We start from the raw sequence: 22,573 nt of genomic DNA, 5'->3' as shown, positions 1-22,573 counted from the left end.
GATTAAATCTGAGCGCTGGATCACTCCTCCATAGGCTTCTTAAAGGATGGACACATGTTCCCCGAAAAGTTATTAAAGACATCATTAAAATAGTCCAAGTGACAAACAAATATAACGACTTTATTTCAACTATTCATTTCCTTTTCTGTGGGCCTCGAGTGAGTTCACTAATGTAACAGCGTAAGCTTCTGTTGTTGTACGTCACACACGACCAGCGTCGGCCAATAGTGAGCCTACGTGTGACGTAGCTCTACGCTATTACACTACGTGAACTGACTTGAGGCCCACAGAGAATGAAATGAATAGTTGAAATAAAGTCGTTATTTTTGTTTGTTTTTGCGCACAAAAAGTATTCTCGTCGCTAGATAAACTTAAGATTGAGCCACTGTAGTCACTTGGACTATTTTAACGATGTCTTTAATGACTTTTCGGGGCTGGCAAGTTTCAATCCCTTAAGAAGCCTGTGGAGGAGTGATCCAGCTCTCAGATTTAATCAAAAATATCTTAATTCGTGTTCCGAAGACGAACGAAGGTCTTGGAACAACATGAGGGAGAGTAAATACTGACAGAATTTACATTTTTGGGTGAACTATCCCTTTAAGCTTTCATGCAAAAATAGGTATTTAAATATAAAATTAAGTATAAATTAGTTGTTTTCAGTTTATGCTTGTTTTATTTTATTTTTAGTATAAACAATTAAAAAAAAAAAATTCCAAATAGGCTTCTTTTTCATAATTTGACACTCATAAGTTACCCCATTACCAAATGTTAATTATTTTCTGTCAGCCATTTTATTATCAGTTAATGATTAAATAAACAATGAAGTAAATAAAACAAAAAAAAGTTGAAATATTTCTGTAAAGACAGAAAACTCAAAACAGTGTTACTATTCAAAAAGGTTCAATATTTATAAAGCATCGTCATATACAATAAAATAAACAAACGTACAAAGCAGAAACTCCATAAACACTCATTACATGAGAAAGACTGAGTGTGTTATCTATGCGTTCGCTCTGATTCAGGGTAATTTCACTACAACAACACTTGTTCTTACCTCAAACCGGACAAAAACATGGATTTTCCTAGTTTCTTTGCCGGTTCCTTTTAGATTGTCATGTAAATATTTTGTTCATTACAAACTCAGAATGTGTGAAGTCTCACAATAACACCTTTGATTCAAATCATCTCAATGAGTGTCCTTTCAAGGCCACCGTAGTTGCCACTTTTATACCTCAAATGCAGATGCAGAAAAACAAACTAACCTCAAAACAGCGCTTTAATAAAGAAAGACTGAGTGAAGTTTAGAAAACATATGCAGAAGAAATAATGAATACTGAAACTGGAAAGAAGTTTAGAAACGTTGACAAGAGCCTGTTGAGGGTCCTGTTGTCACTTCCTCAGAGAAACGCCACATGCACTTCTCTTGATGTGGTAACAGGAAGCAGATGATCTGTTTCCTGTGCCCTCGATGTGTGGAGGCCATCGGCTGGAATGAGGCTGAAGTTTAGGGCGCTTTGATCTTCTTGAGACGAGGAGATGTGCCGTTCTCTGCTTTAATGAGTCCATTCTCATGATGACCGACTACAGAATACAAACAGCTCGTGTTAGAGAAGAGAAATGCAACGTTGAACACCAAACATCGTCACGCGTGTAACCGAAGACATCAGACCTACAAAACCAGTGTGTGCGTCACGTTTTGGCTTTCACACACACAATAAAAGAATATTATTGCCCAGAGGCCAGGGGAAAAGTTCACCTAGAAACCTACAAAAATGCTAAGCTATTCACAAAAGCTTTGTGAAGAACAGACCAACAGTTCAGCCATAAATCTTGCCTTCTGCAGTCGCCGCTTGAAAATTGGCACGTTAGCACTGGTTACGACAGTATGGATGATTAATTAACATTTATTGGTAAACTAAATCTTTTAAGTTTACGGTTCAAATAAACTTCAATTGTTCTAAATGAAGTCACACCAGATCATTCTTCTATTTCAAAGGCCATGATCACAAAACAGCAGAACACTGTTGTCAGTCCTGCATTTAAGTCCATAATATGGTTGTTCACACAGTTTTCTTCAGTTTCAAGACATTACTCGTTGTGAACAGAACATTGAGATTCAAACCTGTACGCAATGCATGTAGCCAAAATCAGAACAAAACCAAGTTCGCTTGGAGTCATTTCTAGAGTTTGAAACTGCTTGCCAAACACATTTGAACGACCATTGGTTCATGATTATGGAACATAACATTAATATTTTCTAAAATATCCTTTTTTAAATATAAATTCATGTTCCAGTTATACTTAATTGACACATTTTCAGGTTAAATAAATACAATGACAAGCACTATCAAAAAAACAAAAATCTATTTTGTATTTTTACATTAACAACGTAATTGTTCCATTTATTAAAACCAAATATATTTCTCAAGTTTTCCCACCATTTTTACATTCATTCCAAGGGATCCTTTGTTCCGCTGTAACTTTAACCGCTGATGTCCCTGTTAGAAACACTTTAGAAAAAGGAGCGATTTATACACTTTTTAACGGTAGATTTCATAATATTTGCATCGTTTTCTTTTTGTACTGTGGATTATTTTCCCACCCTTGCCTCCTCAGTGGAAACATCACTGGCAATTCATACAAACGTAGTTGTGTTCGCTAACAGAATAACGATGCTCAGGTATTTCACATTTATTTTTAGCCCCAAGAAAACACAAGTATATCGGGGTCTAACTAGTGAAGTGTGATTTAGAACGAGCATGTACCTGAATCTCGTTTCAGCGTGCGCTGTTGTTTGGCGGCCGCTCTCTTCCGGGCCGCTTGCTCTAATCTCAGCTCACGTGTTCGGCTCAGCTGGAACCGGAAGAACTTCCAGAGCAGCCAGGATTGAGTGAAGCACACCATGAACAACACCAGGAGCCTGCGTGTCAAACACACACACAGCATTACTCTCATATCTGGGTCTCTCGATGTACTGAACTACAATGAGCGTGAACGTCTGTCTCACCTGATAGAAAGAGTGTTGAAGTTTCCAGTCTCCAAATCAAGCATCTGGTTTTCAGAACGAGCCAAACCAAAGCCAACAGCCAGGAACATCAGAGTCAGAGTGATCATACGGGTCAGGACGAACCCAACGGACCACATCTCAAACCTACACACAAAACAAGCATATTTGCGGTTATATAGAGAGATTATGATATACACTACCGTCCAAGGTTTCTTCTCACCAAGGCTGCATTTATCTGATCAAAAATACAGTAATATTGTGAAATATTACAATTTAAAAGAACTGTTTTCCATTTGAATATATTTTAACCAAATTTATTACTGAGATTGTACAGCTGAATTTCCAGCATAATTACTACAGTATTCACTGTCACATGATCCTTCAGAAATCATTCTAATATGCCGATTTGCTGCTCATGAAACATTTCTGATTATTATCAATGTTGAAAACAGTTGTTGTGCTGCTTAACCGCGATGATGCATTCTCTTCCCAGGATTCTTTGATGAATAGAAAGTTTACATCTTTACAGTCACTTTTGATCAATTTACTGCATCCTTGCATAAAAGTATTAATTTCTATAAAAAAAAGTTTGAATGGTAATGTATTATGAAATTAAAGCCTGATTTTAGGCATGTGTCTGAGGAGGTTTGGCTCACATTTTGTGGTGGTTTTCATCAATGAAGTAGAACAGTCGAGACAGATGGAAGCCCATCTCAGAAAGATACTGTAGAAACAACAGAACCAGCCCGACCCGTGTCAAGCTGAAGAGAGATGAAAATTAAATATTAAATCAATCATTCTTCATGCAAATATCTGATATTATACAGTTGTTAAATTAAAATATTATTTGAATGAACTTGTTTTTAAAAACACTTTTTAGTTTTAGGGATCACATGTAAACATCCATGTATAGAAAGCCCTAAAATTTTTATTTTTTTCCCCTCTACTTCATTGCTATTTTACCACTTATGGTATTGCTTGTGTAAATAACAGACATGGTATAAAAGTATCTCATACCATAAAATACTTTTATATAGAGACTGTTTCTGTTCCCCGAACTAGTAAATACAAAAATCTCAAACCCATTTAAGGGTAAAAATTTAACTGATGTTCAACAAATAAAAAACATAAAAGAGACGAATAAATTATAAACCTTGTTTTGCTGAATATTAGATCACTTTCTACAAAAGCACTTATAGTAAATATGATCACAGATCATAACCTAGATGTGCTGTGTTTGACAGAAACCTGGCTAAAACCAGACAATTACATTACTTTAAATGAGTCAACCCCCCAAGATTATTGTTATAAACATGAACCTCGTCTGAAAGGAAAAGGGGGAGGTGTTGCTGTAATTTATAGTAATTTTTCAGTATAACTCAGAGGTTTAGTTTCAAGTAGAATTCTTCTGAAGTGCTGGTGCTTAATGTAACACACTCTAGTGTAAATGATAAATCACGTTTGACATTTGTGCAGGCTACTGTATATAGGCCACCAGGGCACCATAAAGATTTTGAAAGAATCGGAATCGAAGTTAGTCCTGGTTCCAGATAAAGTCAAAAAGGCAAAGGTATAAAGGCATTTATAGATATTTTGAACTCTATTGGAGTTAGAAAACATGCGTCAGCGATCCACTCGTTGTCGTAATCATACTTTAGATCTAATATTGTCACATGGAATCAATGTTGATGCCTTTGAAATTCTGCAGCAGAGCGATGACATCTCAGATCACTATCCATTACATTTTAAATACTTTAAAATGATTAAATTGTTCAAGTTTATATTTGTTTTAAATCATAAAACACAGAATGATACTAAACACAGATACAATTTTTGGCCATATCCCCCAACTCTAATTTACTGAGTACTGTAACCGTACTGAGCATTGAGACTGCTCTGAGTTACAAATGATTTGCTCTAATCTTCCGATCGGGGTTGTATCTCTCTATTAGTATTACTGGATCTTATTTTTTCCATTTGATACCATCAACCACAACATTCTTTTGAATGGTCTCGAAAATTATGTTGGCATTAGTGGAATTGCATTGGCATGGTTCAAATCATACTTCTCTAACGGGTATCACTTTGTAGCAGAAAATGAAGAGATTTCATATCCATCACAAGTTCAGTATGGAGTACCACAAGGCTCAGTACTAGGACCGTTGCTGTTCACTCTGTACATGCTACCCTTGGGAGATATCATTAGGAAGCAACATTTCTAGCATCACTACAACCACATTCTTCCATCTTAAAAATATATCTAAACTACAAAATATACTCTTAGTGACAAACACAGAAAAGTTAGTTTATGTGTTCATGACCTCAAGGCTATATTATTGTAATGCTCTACTGCGTGGTTGATTTGCACACTTAAAGGGATAGTTCACCCAAAAATGTATTTTACTCACCCTCAAGTTGTTCCAAATCTCTATGAGTTATTAGTATAGATTTATAGTAGCAGATATTTTGAAGAATGTTGGTAATCAAACAATTGACTGCACCCATTGACTTCCATAGTATTTTTCTTTTCTTACTATGGAAGTCAATGGCTACTGTCAACTGTCTGGTTACCATAATTTACTCATGACAAAATGACAATTTTCATTTTTGGTTGAACTATTCCTTTAATAAACAAACTCCAGCTTTGTTATTTACAAACTACACCAGTAAGAAAGACCATATTAGCCTGGTTCTGTCAACACGGCATTGGCTCCCTATTAAGCATTGCATACATTTTGCACTAAATTGTTTAGTTCCACAGTGCTTGAGAGAGCTCTTTTAATGCATTATAGTCCTTCACGTCTATTGCAATCTCAAAATTCTGGCCAGTTGATAACACCTAGAATATCAAAATCAACTGCAGGCATTAGATCCTTGTACTATTTAGCACCCAGACTCTGGAACAGTCTTCCTAGCCTTGTTCAGGAAGCAGAACAAATCTAGACTACAAACAAATCTCTTTAACCTGGCATATACCTAAAACATTATCATATTCCTACAATTCACTCAGATCCGTTAAAGGATTGTTAGCCTGCAATTATGTCAACAGGAACCAGGAACACTCCCCATAACACCAGATGTACTCGTTACATCGTAAGAAGAATGGCATGCCATCTACGCTAATATTAGTCTCTCTCTATTTACCCTGAGGTTACCGTAGTCAGCCGTATCAGGTCTGTATCAGGATTAGAAGGTGGACCCACACCTAGACATGACCAACACGCAGACACCGTGTCTACTAGACAATCCCCTGTGAAGACCTCATCGACACGCCAGCCAACGGCACAGATCCTCAGCAAACACCACAAGAATCAGACAAGTCCTCCGCACAGACCTATGACCAGCTTCATCTCCATACTGGCGTAATGAATCCAATCTTCAAGCAAAAGGAACTGGATGAAATAGTTGAATGATACTGATCCACAATCTGATTTAGGACTTGTGATGCAGCCTGAATCATAATCACACAGTGTTCATTCACTGGCCAGAGGAGAACTGGCCCTCGACTGAACCTGGTTTCTCCCGAGGTTTTTTTTTTAATCCATTCTGTCCCCTGATTGAGTTTGGGTTCCTTGCCGCTCTCATCTCTGGCTTGCTTATTTGGGGACACTTGACTGCACTGACACTATTGGATCACTGTTTTCAATAATTGAATATCAGAACTGAATAAACACTGAACAATGACATTATTTTCTTCTAGAGCTGCTGAAATGAAAATAACCGGAAAATGATTCAATGATGCAAACAGAGTTAATTTACCTGTAAAGCTGCTATGAAACAATCTGGATTTTATAAAGTGCTATATAAATAAAGGTGACCTGACTTATTAAAAGTCAATCCAGCAATTTTACTGTGATTTATTAGTTTTCATGTGTGGTTCATGACTTACTTCAACAGATACGCCACCAGAATGTGTAACAGATAGAGACTGATGTACTGCAACTGACGAGGAACTTCCTCCTAAAAACATGAAGAGAGCAACAAAATTATAGTTTTATTACATTTCTGTTATTATATACTATAATTATATTATGCATATACCTACGCATCTCCCCTGCATCAATGTTTCTGCGTTCCTCTCGTCTTCGCTTACCTTTCTCACTTTCTGGAAGTAAAGCTCAGGCAGTGCGTGAAACCAGTATGCCAGCTGTGTGAGGTAGAAGAACTTCACCTGAAACCTGACAGAAAGACAATTACAATCACATAACAATCTGACAGAACCAACAACTGACACTAGACGCTTCCATCAAAGGTTTCAAATTTAACTTATGCACAAAATTGTAATAACCCATAAAACATCTGCAAATAAAGCGGAGTTTCCATTCCATGTGTTTCAAGAGAAGCAAATAGTCACTTCCTGGGAAATTGGTGCAAAATATCTGTATTACAATTGGAAGTTGCTGCAATCGGAGAATCCAATGTGGCTCTTTTTCCCAACATCATAAATGACTCGCATCTCAGATCATGTTATCTTGCGTTCAGATGCCTGGTGTTTGTGAACGCAATCATGCAAGACATTTCTGGGATGGAATTAAACCAAATCATTCTGACTCTTGCTCAGGCATTTCAGAATAATCAAACCAACATTCAAGATGCTGTGCGATGCGATTGGTCAGCTGGTTAGTCCAGTTATCCAATCACATAATTTGTTGAGGCAAAGTCACATGAGATTTTTTGTTAGAAGGATTTATTCAGTAAATGGGTTTCCATAGTAATTTATGTGCATTTTCTCTTATCGAGAAAAAAACAGAAAAAAAGTATCTGCCCCCAATTGAGCATGCATTTTTAATGCGCATTTTTAGAATTTTTGTGCATCTTGGTGTTTCCATCCACCATTTTTTTGGAAACATAGCTACTGCCATAGAAACAGAAGATGTCTTCATATTTCAATCTATTTGATTTGTAACATAATATTTTACTTTTATATAGATTAGTGTTTGCATTGATTGAATAACAGCATTGAATAACAGTGTATAAAAATGTATGGCCTTAAAGGTTTTATTTTCTTTATACAGAATTTACTATTTCTATTTTTTTTGTTAATGTTTTCTTACCCATTTTTGAAATAAAAGAAAAATTCTCACTGCCTAAAAGATCATCATTCATTCAAATCTGCATAAATTCTAATCAGCAATGTATACATTATAAATTTCACAGAAATATCACAAATCTCATTGCAAAAATTTTCCAAAAATTGTCTTCATTTTCTTAATGCAAAATTTATATATATTTTGTCCCTTATTTTTGGATGAAATTAGACTTCTGACATGTTCTTGACAGTTTTCGTGAGATTTATGCTTTGATAATCTGTGTATGTACCTCAGGTGAACATGAGGGTAATTCTCCCAAAGGCTGCTGGGATGCAGGAGGAATCCCTCCTATAAATTAAATAAACAATTAAGTGTCAAACAGAAAGCATGAGGTTTAATATGCTGTGTGAGATCTGGCGGTTCTTACAGTGGCGATGACATAGAGACTCCATACACTGGACACCAGGTAAAACACACACAGCTGCCCAGATTCATTAAACTTCGTGTTTTTACTCTTCGACAGATGGAGACGCCGGTTTATTTTCTGCAACGGCGCACACAGAAAAAGAAACAATAATAATATGGTATGCACATTAAAGAAATCTGTTGCTTGCAAAAAAAACAACAACTACATTCTAATGGCCATCAATGGAGATATTTTTTATCTCCCATAATAGAGCAAAATGTATGGTTAATACATTAAAACTACAATACCCACAATGCATTTCATGGTAGCACTTACATCTAGCACATACTCCTGCACCACTGCGTGTAGGATGATGGTGATACAAAGATAGAAGAGGACAGTGGCACAGTCTTTCCATCCATAATGATACAGAGTCACTTCTCCGTCTGAAATACACACACACACACACACACGTTAGCTCATTTTACAGATGCATCAGATGGTAATGACGGACTATCAAAGCAAATGACTGTGTCAGACCTGCGCTCATCGTGCTGATGTTGTACTGAGGCTGGATGAATAAAATTGCTGTTTTGGCTGTCGTCTGAAAGAGAGAAGAAATTAACTTTTCTCCACAATGATGAGCAAAACACACAGATCTGACCCTTTACCCAAACACACACACACACACAGTATATAGATCACATATTCTATAATAAACACTCATGTGCTTTCATACAGTTACAGCTGAAATTTAAAATTTAGATTTATTATTCTTGTTCTTGAACACATTTAAAAAAGATATATAGTCAGACACTTCCTGAGTATTTCATTCTGACGTAAATAAGACAATGACAATACAATACAATACAAAGACTCAAAGGAATAACATGGTAACAAACAGTGGAAAATAAAGTATAATAATAATATTTAAAATAAAGTCTTATGCATAAGGATTTAAATCATTTTAGTAGTTTGTATTGTATGGAAGCTTGTTTACACCAGAGAACAATAAAATAAAAAAGGTATTTAACTTTTACTCACAACTGAAAGTATAAACTCACAAATGTTTGTGAGAAAATTGCAAGAGATAAAGTCGTAATTATGAGATAAAAGGTCACAATTACCTTTTTATTTTATTTTTTTCAATGGTGGAAACAAGCTTCCATAGTATTATTATGTATTTGTTGCAAAATGTTGGGCACTTATAAAATTAATTTCAAATATTTACTAAAATGGGATATTGTACAATACTTTGCCATTCCAATCTAAAAAAACATTGCTGTCTGCTCAATTGTTGTACATTAAAACATGACAAATAAAACATTGACTTTAAATGACTGAAAATAGTTTATAATAAATCCAGTTGAAGGGATGTGTTCATGAAAACTGCTATAAATAATGGCCGGAGGACTACTGACATTTCACATGCATTTTAGCAGTTTGATTCATGAGAAATTGCAAAACAAATCAAATGAGCTTCCACTGATTTGTTTCATGAAGGCATGAACACAGAGGTGTTTGAATGAAACACACGGATGTTCAGAGCAGCAGGTGTAAAGGGGGAAACACATCTGAACACAAACACAACACACACATATTTGCATGACAGATGCGGTGCGTGAAATGAACCATGAAGAGAGTTTCATTAGTGTTGATGACTAAAATTACAAACCTGAGAAGACAATTTATCTAGAAATTTCAAACGAGTATTTCTTTTTTTCTCTTTAGGTTAGGGATTCATAAGCGACAGATCATGATGTAAATGAATATGAAGCGTTTTCGTATATTGGTCTCTTCAGGAATGCCAGTCAAACTGGGGGCGCCTGAGAGATTTGACGTGGCACTTCAGAAGAAACCTGAACATCATAGGCTACATCTCAAATACACCATTATCACACCTGGTTTATCGGTTTAAATTGCTTTAAAACATGCTTTACGAACTTTACGTATCTTCATCATCAACATCACATGCATAAATCTGGGCCCAGGTGACGGTGATAATGTTTGGATTTAAGTTGTGAATAAAGTTAAGGACTTCTTTTTATGTTTTAATGTAGATTAATGCATAAACGGAGTGTCTGAGACTTTTACAAGAAGCTACGTGGATTTGATTTGATTCAAAAGCTTTAACGTTACACATTCAAATAAAATTGGACTCTGTCCACATTTTTTGTCTTTTTTTAAAGTTACAATGTCCGTCTTAAAACTGCATGCTTAATTTTGATGTAAAAGTCAGAAGAACAAAGAGAGGCAGGCAGAAAAATAGCTGGCAGAGACACAGACAAGAAAAAAATGAGAATCCAAAACTGTTTAACTCACCTCAAACATCAGTCCAATCAAAATGAAAATAACCAAACTAAAGACAATGTCCGCGTGATTCTGAATGAGAAATTCTTGGCTGAAGAAAGGATAACTCTTATTTCTCCTGCGAAAAGCCATTTTACAAGTTTTCTGCTAAGCTTTTTTTCCTCCAAATCTCAAACTTCCACGAATCACTCCAAACTTTAGTAAGCACACTGCGCATGCGCGCTTTAGCCACGAACCAAAGTTAGCACGCATGCGCGGTAGAGGTTAGAAAGGATTGGTGGACAGACCACTGGGTGGAAAATTTAGGAAAATGTACTCCTTTTTGTTTAACAATTTATTTAATATTCCAGATACATTGAATGCTAAATGTTGTCGTGTAATAGCCTATAAATAGCCTTTAGCCTAGTAATAGCCTTAAACTTATTTTTCATAAAAATAATAAAATGGCTTAAATGAAATCGGTAGTTCATAAAATTTTAATTTAATTTAATAATACTTTAATAATAATTAAATTTTAAATCAAATAATGATTTTAAAATCCGCATCAGTAATCGCTGTAAGATTATTATTATTTTGTATTATTCATTTTCTTATCAGAAACGACTGTGATTGGTCTATTCCTACCAGCGCGGCGGAAAGTAACATATACCAGGTGACAGTACAGCAACAACTACGTATCGCTAAAGAATGTGTTTATGATCATTTACAGCTGAAGAATTAAACTGAAAACTTTGAATAGCCAGTTATTAAATAAAGAATTTTCATGTAGATCTAACGAATTTGTTTTAAGCAACGCGTAGTTCGCTACTTATCTACAAAACACAGTGGCCCGGTTTAGATTAATCCGGATTTAGATTAAACCACCAGGATTAGGCCTTAGTTTAATTAGGGCATTTAAATAGATTTTATAAACGTGCCTTATAAAAACATATAAAAAAACATTATTGGCGTGCATCTTGAGACAAACAATGCCACTGTCATATTTTAAGATATTTATGTATATGTATTTATGTATTATGTATTTATTTATATTTAGCCTAGATATCAGTGCAAGTTGCTTTCAGTTAAATCAGCCCAAACATGCATTTTAGTCAGGGACCTTATCTGTGAAACCAGGGAAGTGTAATTTATTATACTGTAATATAATTCTCTTTGCATTATATTGTATTAGTTCAATGCCTTCCTGTTTTATCTGACACTTGTTATTCTTATCCGTGTATATTAGTCATATAGTTTCCATTGTGTAATAGGCTATTTCTTCCTTCAATTTTATTAATGACTAATATTTTCTGTGTGCAGCAGCAGTATAGATAAAAATAAGCTTAATGACTTATTTCACAAGTGGAGAAATAAGTGCGAGAGATATATTAAGACACGTTCATGGTTCTTGTGAAATTAATTTAATGAAGAAATGGAATTCACCATAAGAGCAAACAACCCACATCCAGTAAAATCAAACAAACTATCATTCACAATATCAGCTAATCGCTATAATTAAATTGCTGAATTTGCTTAGAAATTATTGCAAATATTGACCTGCCTTAGGGGAAATTACCCATCACTACTGTTTAAGCACACAGTCATCCTTCAGAAAAATGCATGCAAATAACAATTATTAGATAGTAAACACACGCTCAAAATGCTTTAATGAAAAACAATGGAAATAAAACACACACACAGTGAGCACTTCAAAAAGTGAAAAAACACTCCAGTGGATACTCACTAAAATACCCCTGAAACATTATGACCATTCTTATCCAAGGCAAATATCATACATATAATTTTTTTCTTTCGTTTTTACTACTCTGTAAAGATGAGCTCCAAAAAACCCCCAGCTTTTACAGTAGAACCATGCATCAGCTTTATAAATGCGTAATGAACAAATCAATTATTTAAAAAAAAATGAAACAGGTTTAGATGTTTAGATTAAATACATATTACTTTAAGGTTGATGTTAGTTTTTGAAGCTTGAAAAAATACAAAAGGAAATTAAAAACTCAAACAAAATTGGCCTATGCTTTAAATGAAAAACCAAAAATAAGCAAAAATGTAAGCATGTGGAGCAGTGGACCAAATATATAATCTAAATATAATAATCATAATCTATGGTGGTTCTAATGCTATAATGCAGATATGATCCAAGATGAGTTTTGTCTCTATTTATGTCTGTATCATTCAGGCAATATACACCAATGAATAATAAACCAGACCACAGCCCTTCATAAGAGTGGAATTACATCACAGTTTGAGAGGACAGAATTTAAACAGAACACACACACACACACACACACACACACACACACACACACACACACACACACACACACACACACACACACACACACACACACACACACACACACACACACACACACACACACACACACACACACACACACACACACACACACACACACACAGTTTAGGAAGATTGTGCTTTCAGCTCAGACCAACAGCATGTGGATTTTTACTGGTTATGTTCAGAATGGCATATATACACAGATGAAGTTTTCATCTTTTTAAATTATTGTTTGTTTTGACTGAAAGTAGTTACAACATTTTGTCAAATAACTGGATTAAAAAAGTAAAATAACAAACTGAAATAATTTTTATTTCTGAGATAACTGTACGCCGCTTAATATAACAAGCAATGTGATGAGGTCATGTGATAATAATGTTAATTATTTAATGTTAGTTATTTGTGCACACAAGTATTCCATTCTGAACATAAACAGATAGACAGTGAGATAACTAAAAACAGAACAAAAGAAAAGTAAACTTTTAAAAGTTATCTACATAAGTCTGAATGTTTTATTCAATTATAATGTCTTAAATATCTAGGTTCAAGTTTTATGTTCCAGCTGTTTGTATTTTATGAATTACCGGTAATGCCCTGTTCATTCACACTGACACTGATCACTGGAGGAAGCGGCTGTAAGTTGCCCGTAAAACTATTATTATATTTTTTATGCATATATTTTTACAAAATGTTGGGGTCAGAATTTCTTTTTAAAGAAATGAACACTTTTATTCAGCAAGGATGCATTAAATTAATTAAAAGTGACAGTAAAGGCATTTATAATGTTAGAAAAAATGTAAATTTCAAATAAATGCTGTTCTTTTGAACTTTCTACTGATCAAAGAATCCTAAAATGTATCAGTTTCCACAAAAATATGAAGCTGCTCAACTGTTTTTATTGATGATAATAATAAGAAATGTTATTATAAATCATCATATTAGAATGATTTCTGAAGGATCATTTGACACTGAAGACTGGAGTAATGATGCTAAAAACTCAGCTTTGATAACAGGAATAAATTACATTTTAACATATATTCAAATACAAAACGGTTATCTTAAAATATAACAATATTTCACAATCTTACTGTTTTTACTGTATTTTTGATCAGATAAATGCAGCCTTGGTGAGCAGAAGAGATGCATTTCAAAAATCTACAGACCCCAAACTTTTCAAAAGTCATGTATATATTTTAAATATATATTTTATGTGACAACAAATCTGTTTTCCTGCCACTTCACATTCTGGAGGGGAAAGAGCATAAAAATTGCAGCAGCGTATAATATATCACATCATGGACAAGATAAATAGCCTACCAAACAAGTGTTCAACACATTATTATTTTAAAATGATATCCCTGAATGTGGCCAAAGACAAATTGCACAGAACAGTGAAACATTCACAACAACATTAACTCCTCCTCCTCCTCCTGCATCTTCACTCTCATTGGTAGTTGCCATTGAAGCTCATTTGCATAAAGTTCAAGACATGTTGCCTCGGAACTTTCACACTGGAAAATCTCTGTCAGTGTGAACGCCCCTTAAAGTTGGTATAGTAAATGCTGTTAAAACCCACCGTCCTCTTCCGGACCCCTGCAGGACAGAACCACCTGTCGTCGGGGGCCTCTGAGGTGGCTTCCCGAACTCTCTCCGTTCAGTCCGGGAGCAGAGGTGTAGCAGGGTCCCGCTCGGCCCAGAAGCCCCCGGACGAGATCCCTGTGCATCCCGCCGTCTATGGAAATGGGACTCAGCTCGTCCAGTGTCTCCAGCCCGGTTCCAGAGCCAAAAGCGAAGGCCGTCTCGCGGTCCAGACGCGGGTTACTGGAGCTGCTCGGGGATTGTGGGTCGGCGCTGAAGTATATAGTGGAGCTGGATTCGGTGGGGCAGTAATTGTGTTCAGGACTGTCCCCAAACACAGACTTGCCCTCCGGCGAGCTCCTCTTGCACTCGGAGACGGGCGACTCTAATGGGCTCTGCATTTCCAGACTGTCATCCTCATCCGGTTCCTCTCTCGCTTCGCTCACGCTCTCAAACTCTTCCCTGCAGTCGGCCATCGTGTCGTCACGGCTTTCCGAGGAGGACACACACCCGTCTTCGATGATTTCCCCCTTCCGATCCACCATCAGTATCCCGGATACTCCCCCCGCCCCGTACGCCCCGTTAATCTTTGCCGGGTCTCCGGTTTTCAGGGCGAGACGGATCAGCAGCCAGTGATGGTGCCGGCACTCGCCATCCAGCTTCACACCACAGCTCCCGGGATGCTCCAGGAGAGACCCAGGAATCCCCGAGAGGGAGAAGGAAGCGTGAGAGGATGGGAAGAGGATGGGAAGAGGGGCCGGAGGAAGACTTTTGTCCCCCAGAGAGAAGGATGAATTGCCCTGCTGAAGACACTCTCGGCCCATGTGTCCCCGCTGACGCAAACCCTGAGAGATTTCAGTGGATTTGGGATGCAGGAAACGATAGTACAACATCAGGGATGTCAAACCTGAGAAAGATAGAGAGGAATAGATGTAATTTAGCTGAAAAAGATCAAATGCAAGTGTTACTGGAGGAGGAGCAGTTATGCATCTATTGCAGACAAATTCATATTTGCACTGCAGATGTTCCGAAATGAATCCCTTTGATCACTTTATTCAAGAGTTGCCTGTATTTTTCTTCTTATTAAATATGTATCTAACAATAATTTTATAAATGACTCTATTAATGTATTAAAATAACATACATTTTATATAATGATTTCATTTTAATGATTTAATAATGTTAATGTTATTAATTCTTTAACCAGTCTTTTATCTATTTAGTTTCGCACATTTTCCTATCGAACTTTAAATATTTGTCATTTTAATATTTAATCCACAGTGAAATCATATAATATTTTTATGTAATATAGTTGCCTATGAAAGTGGACTTTCAGTTCTGTATTAATTTCAAAAGATTTCTATTTTAAATAAATTCTGCTCTTTTGAACTGAAATCCTGAAAACAATGTCGGTGTGTGATCACAAAAATATGAAGCATGTAACACTGAACACTGATGAATTATGCTAAATATTCAGCATTTTAACATATATTCACATAGAAAACAGTTATTTTAAAATTGCAATAATATTTCACAATATTACTGTTTTTACTTCATTTTCATTTTCAAGGCTATCAGCCTTGATGAGAATAAGAGACATTTTTTTCCAAAACATTAAAAAAATATTAGTGACCTCAAACTTTTGAATGGTTTAGTATCTTTTTGATGCCAGTGGTTTCAAACAGCTCTTACTCTTATTTAACCATATTAGTCTCTATGGTATTTTGCACGGTATTTCAATGTGTATGGTATAGTACTTGAATTTATCATTTACAATGGTAAATTTCAGAAAAAGGAAGATTCGATTGTGTTGTAAAGCAATTGGCTTTTTTAATAAAAAAAAGTTGAGCATACAAATGTGTGGTTATTCATAAAAGAGCATTTTTACTTTTGCGTCATACCAGTTATTTTACACACAAAGATTTACAAAGTTAAACACATCACCAGTTTTTTATTAAATGGAATATGTTTAGGGGAAAAATACTTTTAATTCAGTGTAAATGATCAAACCCTATACAGAATAATGAAAAACGCACCGGACACTATGACACAATACTCTCACAATATGACACCTTTGTTATTGAGATCTGTCTTACTATCATGCGCTCAATACACACACACACACACACACACACACACAAACTCTCACCAAGCAGAAAGCTGCACAGCACCGCAGTGGGGACGATCAGGCTATCCCATGATGCATCAGTTAGGATGTCAGATGAAGCCAATAGCAGTGTAAGATTCTCCAGCAGCATCACCTACACAGCACAGAAACAACAGAGCGGTCACTCGATGCTTAAAGGAACAGCTCCAAATTCTGCATTAACTACTCCTTCAAAGGCTCTTAGATTATGAGAGAGTGTTTCTGATGGTGTAAACAGTCCAGAAAAACAGATCAAAACATTATTAGCACAGATCCTCAATAAATATATCTCACGCTCTCATTAAGATTGTGTGTTTGTACCGTATAGAATCCTGCCATCCGGAACCGGGACGGTCCGTCCTTCACGTTGAGAAACAGGAACACATGTATGCCTCCCAGAATGATGTTAAACACACGCCATGACCAGTGACCCACATATATATCAGTCTGCTGGGAGACCAACCACAGCGCAGCCATCAACCAATGAGACGCTGGGAGAACATGAGACAAAGATTAAGACACTTATTGTACACAAATTGAGGGATGAGTCAGTAATATTATTGTGTGTGGCAACTGACAGCATGCTAGAGAGGCTGTTCATAAGCTGGGGGGGGGGGGGGGGGGGGGGTTTGGGGGGGGGGGTTGCACTTAATTGTCAATAAATAATGTCACAGTACAACACAATGAAAGGTCCTAAAAATAGTGTTAATATTATTTGTGCAGACTATTTTAGCATGAAATCATATACTTCCATTCAAAAGTTTGTGGTCAATAAGATTTTTTTACAGTAATATTGTATAATATTATTACAATTTAAACTAAACGTTTTGTATTTTAATATATGTTAAAATTGTTTTTATTCCTGTGATCAAAGCTGAATTTTCAGCATCATTACTCCAGTCTTCAGTGTCACATGATCCTTCAGAAATCATTCTAATATGATGATTTGATGCTCAAGAATTATTTATTATTAATATTAATGTTGAAAACAGAAAACATGCTTAATATTTTTGTGTAAGCTGTGAATTTCTTTCAGGATTCTTTGATAAATAGAAAGAAAAGCATTTATTTGAAATATAATTTTTTGTAACATTATAAATGTCTTTACCGTCACTTTTAATAAAAGTAGCATTCCCTTGCTGAATAAAAGTATGAATTTCTTTTAAAAAATTTTAACACTTTAAAATAAGGTTTCATTAGTTAACAAATTTAGTTAGCATGAATTATTATTAAAATCAAAAGTTGTATTTGTTAACATTAGTTAATTCACTGTGAACAAAAATGAACAGTTGTATTTTTATTACCCAAGATGAACAAAGATTAATAAGTAAATTAAAAAGTAAAGTGTAACCAAAAAAAAATCTTACTGACAAATTGTACATCACTTCAGATATATCATTGGTAATTTACAAACAAAACGTGAGCATGCACATCTCTGATCTTCATGCAGACTCACCCACGACCCCGATGACCCAGCAGCCGAAGGTGCGAGTGAACAGGGCGAGGCTGGTGAAGCGGGCGGCTAACATGCCCGTCCTCCACAGGAGCTGGCACAGGAGCGCTGCTGGTGGCATCTGCAAATGTCCCGGACGGATCAAACAACAGGCCCGACCGTAGAGCACCAGCGCCCAGGACAGTGAGAGCAAACACACGCCATCGCACAGAGCCACTGCAAAAACACACACGGTTATCTATACATGTTTGCAGTGGCGTAACTTTGTTTTAAAAATTGGGTAGGACAGGTCTGTCTGTCTGTCTGTGTGTGTGTGTGTGTGTGTGTGTGTGTGTGTGTGTGTGTGTGTGTGTGTGTGTGTGTGTGTGTGTGTGTGTGTGTGTGTGTTTGTGTGTGTGTGTGTGTCCGTGCGTGTGTGCGTTCGTAAGGGGGGGGGGGGGGGGGGGTAATGTGTACAATAGGCTAACTATTTTTAAAAAAAAAATAACATTATGTCCAGAAATCTATTTTAATAGTACACTGGGCTTAATTTGTCGTTTAATGAGAACTATGACTATATACTGTTTGTGCCGATAATTTTCACGGTTGGATTTCCTGGCTGTGTAGCCATACATAGTGTGTTAATGGTCTTGCGGTAAAACTTTTGCCAAGCGTGTCAATTTCCGGGTTCTAATCCGCACTCGTATCATTTTTCTTTTCTAATAAAACCGAATATGTTCATCAGTGGTTGTATATCAAGCAGGGACACGTTTGTGTGCATTTTGTTTTGTGATTTCACCGGAACGAATAGTCTCCTCAATGGCGTTAAAGGGATAGTTCACCCAAAAATGAAAATTCTGTCAGTATTTACTCTCCCTCATGTTGTTCCAACCCCGTAAGACCTTCGTTCATCTTCGGAACACAAATTAAAATATTTTTGATTAAATCTGAGAGCTGGATCACTCCTTCATAGGCTTCTAAGGGATTGAAACTTGTTCCCCGAAAAGTTATTAAAAACATCGTTAAAATAGTCCAAGTGACTACAGTGGCTCAATCTTAAGTTTATCAAGCGACGAGAATACTTTTTGTGCGCAAAAACAAACAAAAATAACGACTTTATTTCAACTATTCATTTCCTTCTGTGTGAATTTCTCAATATTTATTCTCTCAGAATTTGCATTTTTGGGTGAACTATCCCTTTAAGCGATAGATTGAAGCGCGCGTCCGTGTGAAGACCGTGTGCGTCCGATCGCGCATTAGAGAACACTGTATCCGCGCCACTGATAGCAACGGCAACGAGCACTCTGCTTGATTAAAAAAACAAAAAACATATTTCAACATTAGATCGCCTCTTATTTAACAAACGAACTTCAAAAAGAGGTGGGGACAATATCGACCCTGGCAAAAAGTGGTGGGGACTGGGGACATGTCCCACCCGCAAATTATGCTTATCCATGTTTGAAAGTGCAATGCATGGTTTCTGTGTAACTGAGCTCAGGACTGACCCGGAGACGAGAGGCCGTAGCCGGTAACGCTGAGAGCGTACGTCTGCAGGAGCGTCTGAGGTAACGTCATCAGAAAGACCTCCAGCAGACGCAACGCAGACACATCCGCCTGCCGCATCACTTCCTTCGCATGCGACGAGCCCTGAGCGGTCCATTCACACACACTGCAATCCCAAAATCTGACACACAACACACATCAAGTCAGCTTTACTTATATAGCGCTTTATACAATACAGATTGTTTCAAAGCAGCTTCACAGTATTAACAGGAAGGTAAAATTAATCAAATATGAGACAAATTCAAATACTGTAGAGTCAGTAAAGTGTTGATTTAGTTCAGTTCAATAACTGTGTAAAAGTTCATCCATTATGAAACGAGTTATATTCAGCAATAGACAGCTCTACAGAAGGCAATAGTGTCGTTATTGAGCTTGAGTTCAATGTTGATTCAATTCAGTGTCGGTGTTGCAAACTTTATCAATTTTGAAAAACATGAATTGAGCTATAAAGCAGGAGACGATAGTGTCATTATTCAGCTCAATTCACTTCAAGTTTTGTTCTCATCAAATCTTCAAGGATCGGTTTATCCAAATAAAAGACAGAACAACATGAGATAATTTGAATAAGTCAGGTTTTCCTAAATGGTGATTTGTGAGGGAACTGCAGGTGGTTAATGAGTTGATGAAAAGCTAATAATTCATTAAACTGAATGTAAAATTAAAATAAAGAAAATGGGGCTGCACAATTAATTGAATTAAAATCGCAATATAAGTTATAAATATACTTTTAGATATATAGGTATTATTTTCATATGAAATTAAATGTCATATCGCAGTTCAAATCACAATATATGACAAAATAACTGCAAAATATATTTTTTTGCCAAGTCGTGTAGCCCCATATTAAAGATTTGAGAAAATGATCAAAATAAAACACTTAGCCTATTAAAATGAGATCAAATATTTGATCTGTTAGTATCTGACCATTAACGACATCAGAGAACCGTGAACATGTAAATGCGTTATTAAATTAATTGGTAACACTTCTAAAGCATTTATTAATCATAATTTATGTTAATTTCTAAAACATTTACTAAAACATTATCAAAAGTTGTTTCTGTTAACATTAATAGGCCCCAGCTAACGAGCTGACAACAGTTGTATTTCTATTAACTAACGTTAACAAAGATTAATAAATACTGCAACAAATTTAATGATCATTGTTAATTAACGCATTTACTAACGCACTAATGGAAACCAATTGTAAAGTATTACCACTTAATGATATATTAACTCAAATTCTCAGGGGGTACTCAAGTAAATATTTTACATCTGGGGTTCGGCTGACAAAAAAGCCCTTGAGTAAATGAACTAAATTGTAGTTTCTTAAGATATTATTCCTTTAGAAGCACAAACAAAGACACACACACACACACACACCTTTTGAAGATTCCCAGGTGAAGAGTGTGTATGATGAAATTGTGGCTGGTGCGTTTGTCTCCGTCGGCCCTGTACCATCTGAAACTCAACACCTGCACCATTGACCCCGGTAACAAGAGGGCAAAGGTCAGACCGGCCAAGCTCAGCTCCTCCTGCCACAGGTAGAAGCCCACACAGGAGATCACTGAGGAACAACACAGAACACCTGTTACCTAACATCTACATATGTGCACTTCAATATGATTTTGAATTCTATGAGATTATCTCAAACAAAAGAGCAGTGAAATGGGATCAGATAATATAACTCTGTAAATCCAGGTTAAACTGTGATATGATAGAAACAATCCAGTAATCTGTCATTTCTGTTCCACGGATCCCTTAATCTCTAACGCTGCATCGGAACAATATTTATTTTGAAAATTGCCCTTAATTGCACATTAGTTAATTAAATGTTTCTGTCCAGTATTATACATGTAACAATATCTTACAGTGGATAGGACATGAAAAATGTTCAACTTGATTCAAAGTAAATATTATATACATATAATTATTTTATTGTCTTTTATACTGGCTATTATATATATATATATATATATATATATATATATATATATATATATATATATATATATATATATATATATATATATTCCTCTATATTTACCTCTATATATATAGAATATTTTAGACAGGGTACCAAAGAATACCATGGTTTTAACATGTTTGAACAGGTACGGTAACATGGTATTTCAGACATGTAGTAATACCATTTTTCTAGTCGTATTATGGATTTTGGACATGTAATAATAGTGTCATCATGGTATTCTTTGAATGATCTTGGAGTATTATGTAAATATCTTGGTAAATGGATACGGTAACGTTCGTTATAATGTAATGTATCTATGGGGTGCATAAGATGCACCTGTGATGCGGTATAAGGTCACTCACGCGCCGCTCTCTCCGCCAGCAGTACGAGCGCGGACGCAGCGAGCAGAAGCACGCGCCAGCAGCTCGACCACGCGTCGCGTCCTCTCCGCTCCGTTACCGGCATCTCAGCGACCGGGACGCAGCGTTGCTCGACACATCTGTGTGTTTGTTGTTGTCAGCGGAGGATCCGGTTATTCCTCTCCGTCGTCCTGTCAAAATATCTGACGTCATGCTTCTGGACCATTAAAGAGACAGTGACGCGCAAACGCTAATACATCCATGTCGTTGTATAAATAATAGATGGATTTGTCTTATTTTAGTGTAATTCTGCAATTATGTGACATTCTATATAGTCCTACCTATGGTTGCGTGTATCTGTTTGTGTGTAGGTGTAACTGTGTCCCCCCTGTTTTTCAAACAGATGCTGTTTTGTTGGACAACACAAGAGAAACGTGATATCCGCTGGACACACACACACCCCTTAGGTTTAAAAAA

General features: G+C 36.2%; 2 protein-coding genes across 4 annotated transcripts; both read right to left on the bottom strand.

Moving 5' to 3' along the window:
* Positions 1-653: 653 nt before the first annotated feature.
* On the bottom strand, positions 654-10,985 carry tram2 (translocation associated membrane protein 2). 2 transcript variants are annotated; one of them, XM_077220663.1, is made up of 11 exons: positions 10,766-10,985; positions 8,984-9,047; positions 8,780-8,889; positions 8,465-8,581; positions 8,327-8,385; positions 7,101-7,185; positions 6,897-6,967; positions 3,664-3,768; positions 3,008-3,151; positions 2,766-2,920; positions 654-1,581 (listed from the first exon to the last, which is right to left on the bottom strand). In XM_077220663.1, exons 1-11 carry the CDS (start codon positions 10,883-10,885, stop codon positions 1,505-1,507), a joined length of 1,107 nt encoding a protein of 368 aa, XP_077076778.1. In that variant the 5' UTR covers positions 10,886-10,985; the 3' UTR covers positions 654-1,504. The 2 variants fall into 2 exon arrangements, with proteins under 2 accessions (XP_077076778.1, XP_077076777.1); XM_077220662.1 differs by having other exon boundaries at positions 7,053-7,185; positions 10,766-10,973.
* A 1,152-nt stretch (positions 10,986-12,137) lies between these two features.
* Positions 12,138-22,532, bottom strand: xkr5a (XK related 5a). Of its 2 annotated transcripts, XM_077219590.1 has the most exons (8): positions 22,438-22,532; positions 22,100-22,287; positions 21,152-21,335; positions 19,714-19,892; positions 18,233-18,445; positions 17,098-17,267; positions 16,780-16,891; positions 12,138-15,537 (listed from the first exon to the last, which is right to left on the bottom strand). In XM_077219590.1, exons 2-8 carry the CDS (start codon positions 22,200-22,202, stop codon positions 14,618-14,620), a joined length of 1,881 nt encoding a protein of 626 aa, XP_077075705.1. In that variant the 5' UTR covers positions 22,203-22,287; positions 22,438-22,532; the 3' UTR covers positions 12,138-14,617. The 2 variants fall into 2 exon arrangements, with proteins under 2 accessions (XP_077075705.1, XP_077075706.1); XM_077219591.1 differs by lacking the exons at positions 22,100-22,287; positions 22,438-22,532 and having other exon boundaries at positions 21,150-21,329.
* Between the last annotated feature and the right edge of the window lie 41 nt (positions 22,533-22,573).

This window comes from Siphateles boraxobius, unplaced genomic scaffold (assembly GCF_051911475.1).
Source record: "Siphateles boraxobius isolate OS27281-9 unplaced genomic scaffold, OSU_SipBor_1 8, whole genome shotgun sequence".
Lineage (NCBI taxonomy): Eukaryota > Metazoa > Chordata > Actinopteri > Cypriniformes > Leuciscidae > Siphateles > Siphateles boraxobius.
Note: the sequence above shows the minus strand (reverse complement) of the source record. Positions and strands in the feature narration are given on the sequence as shown.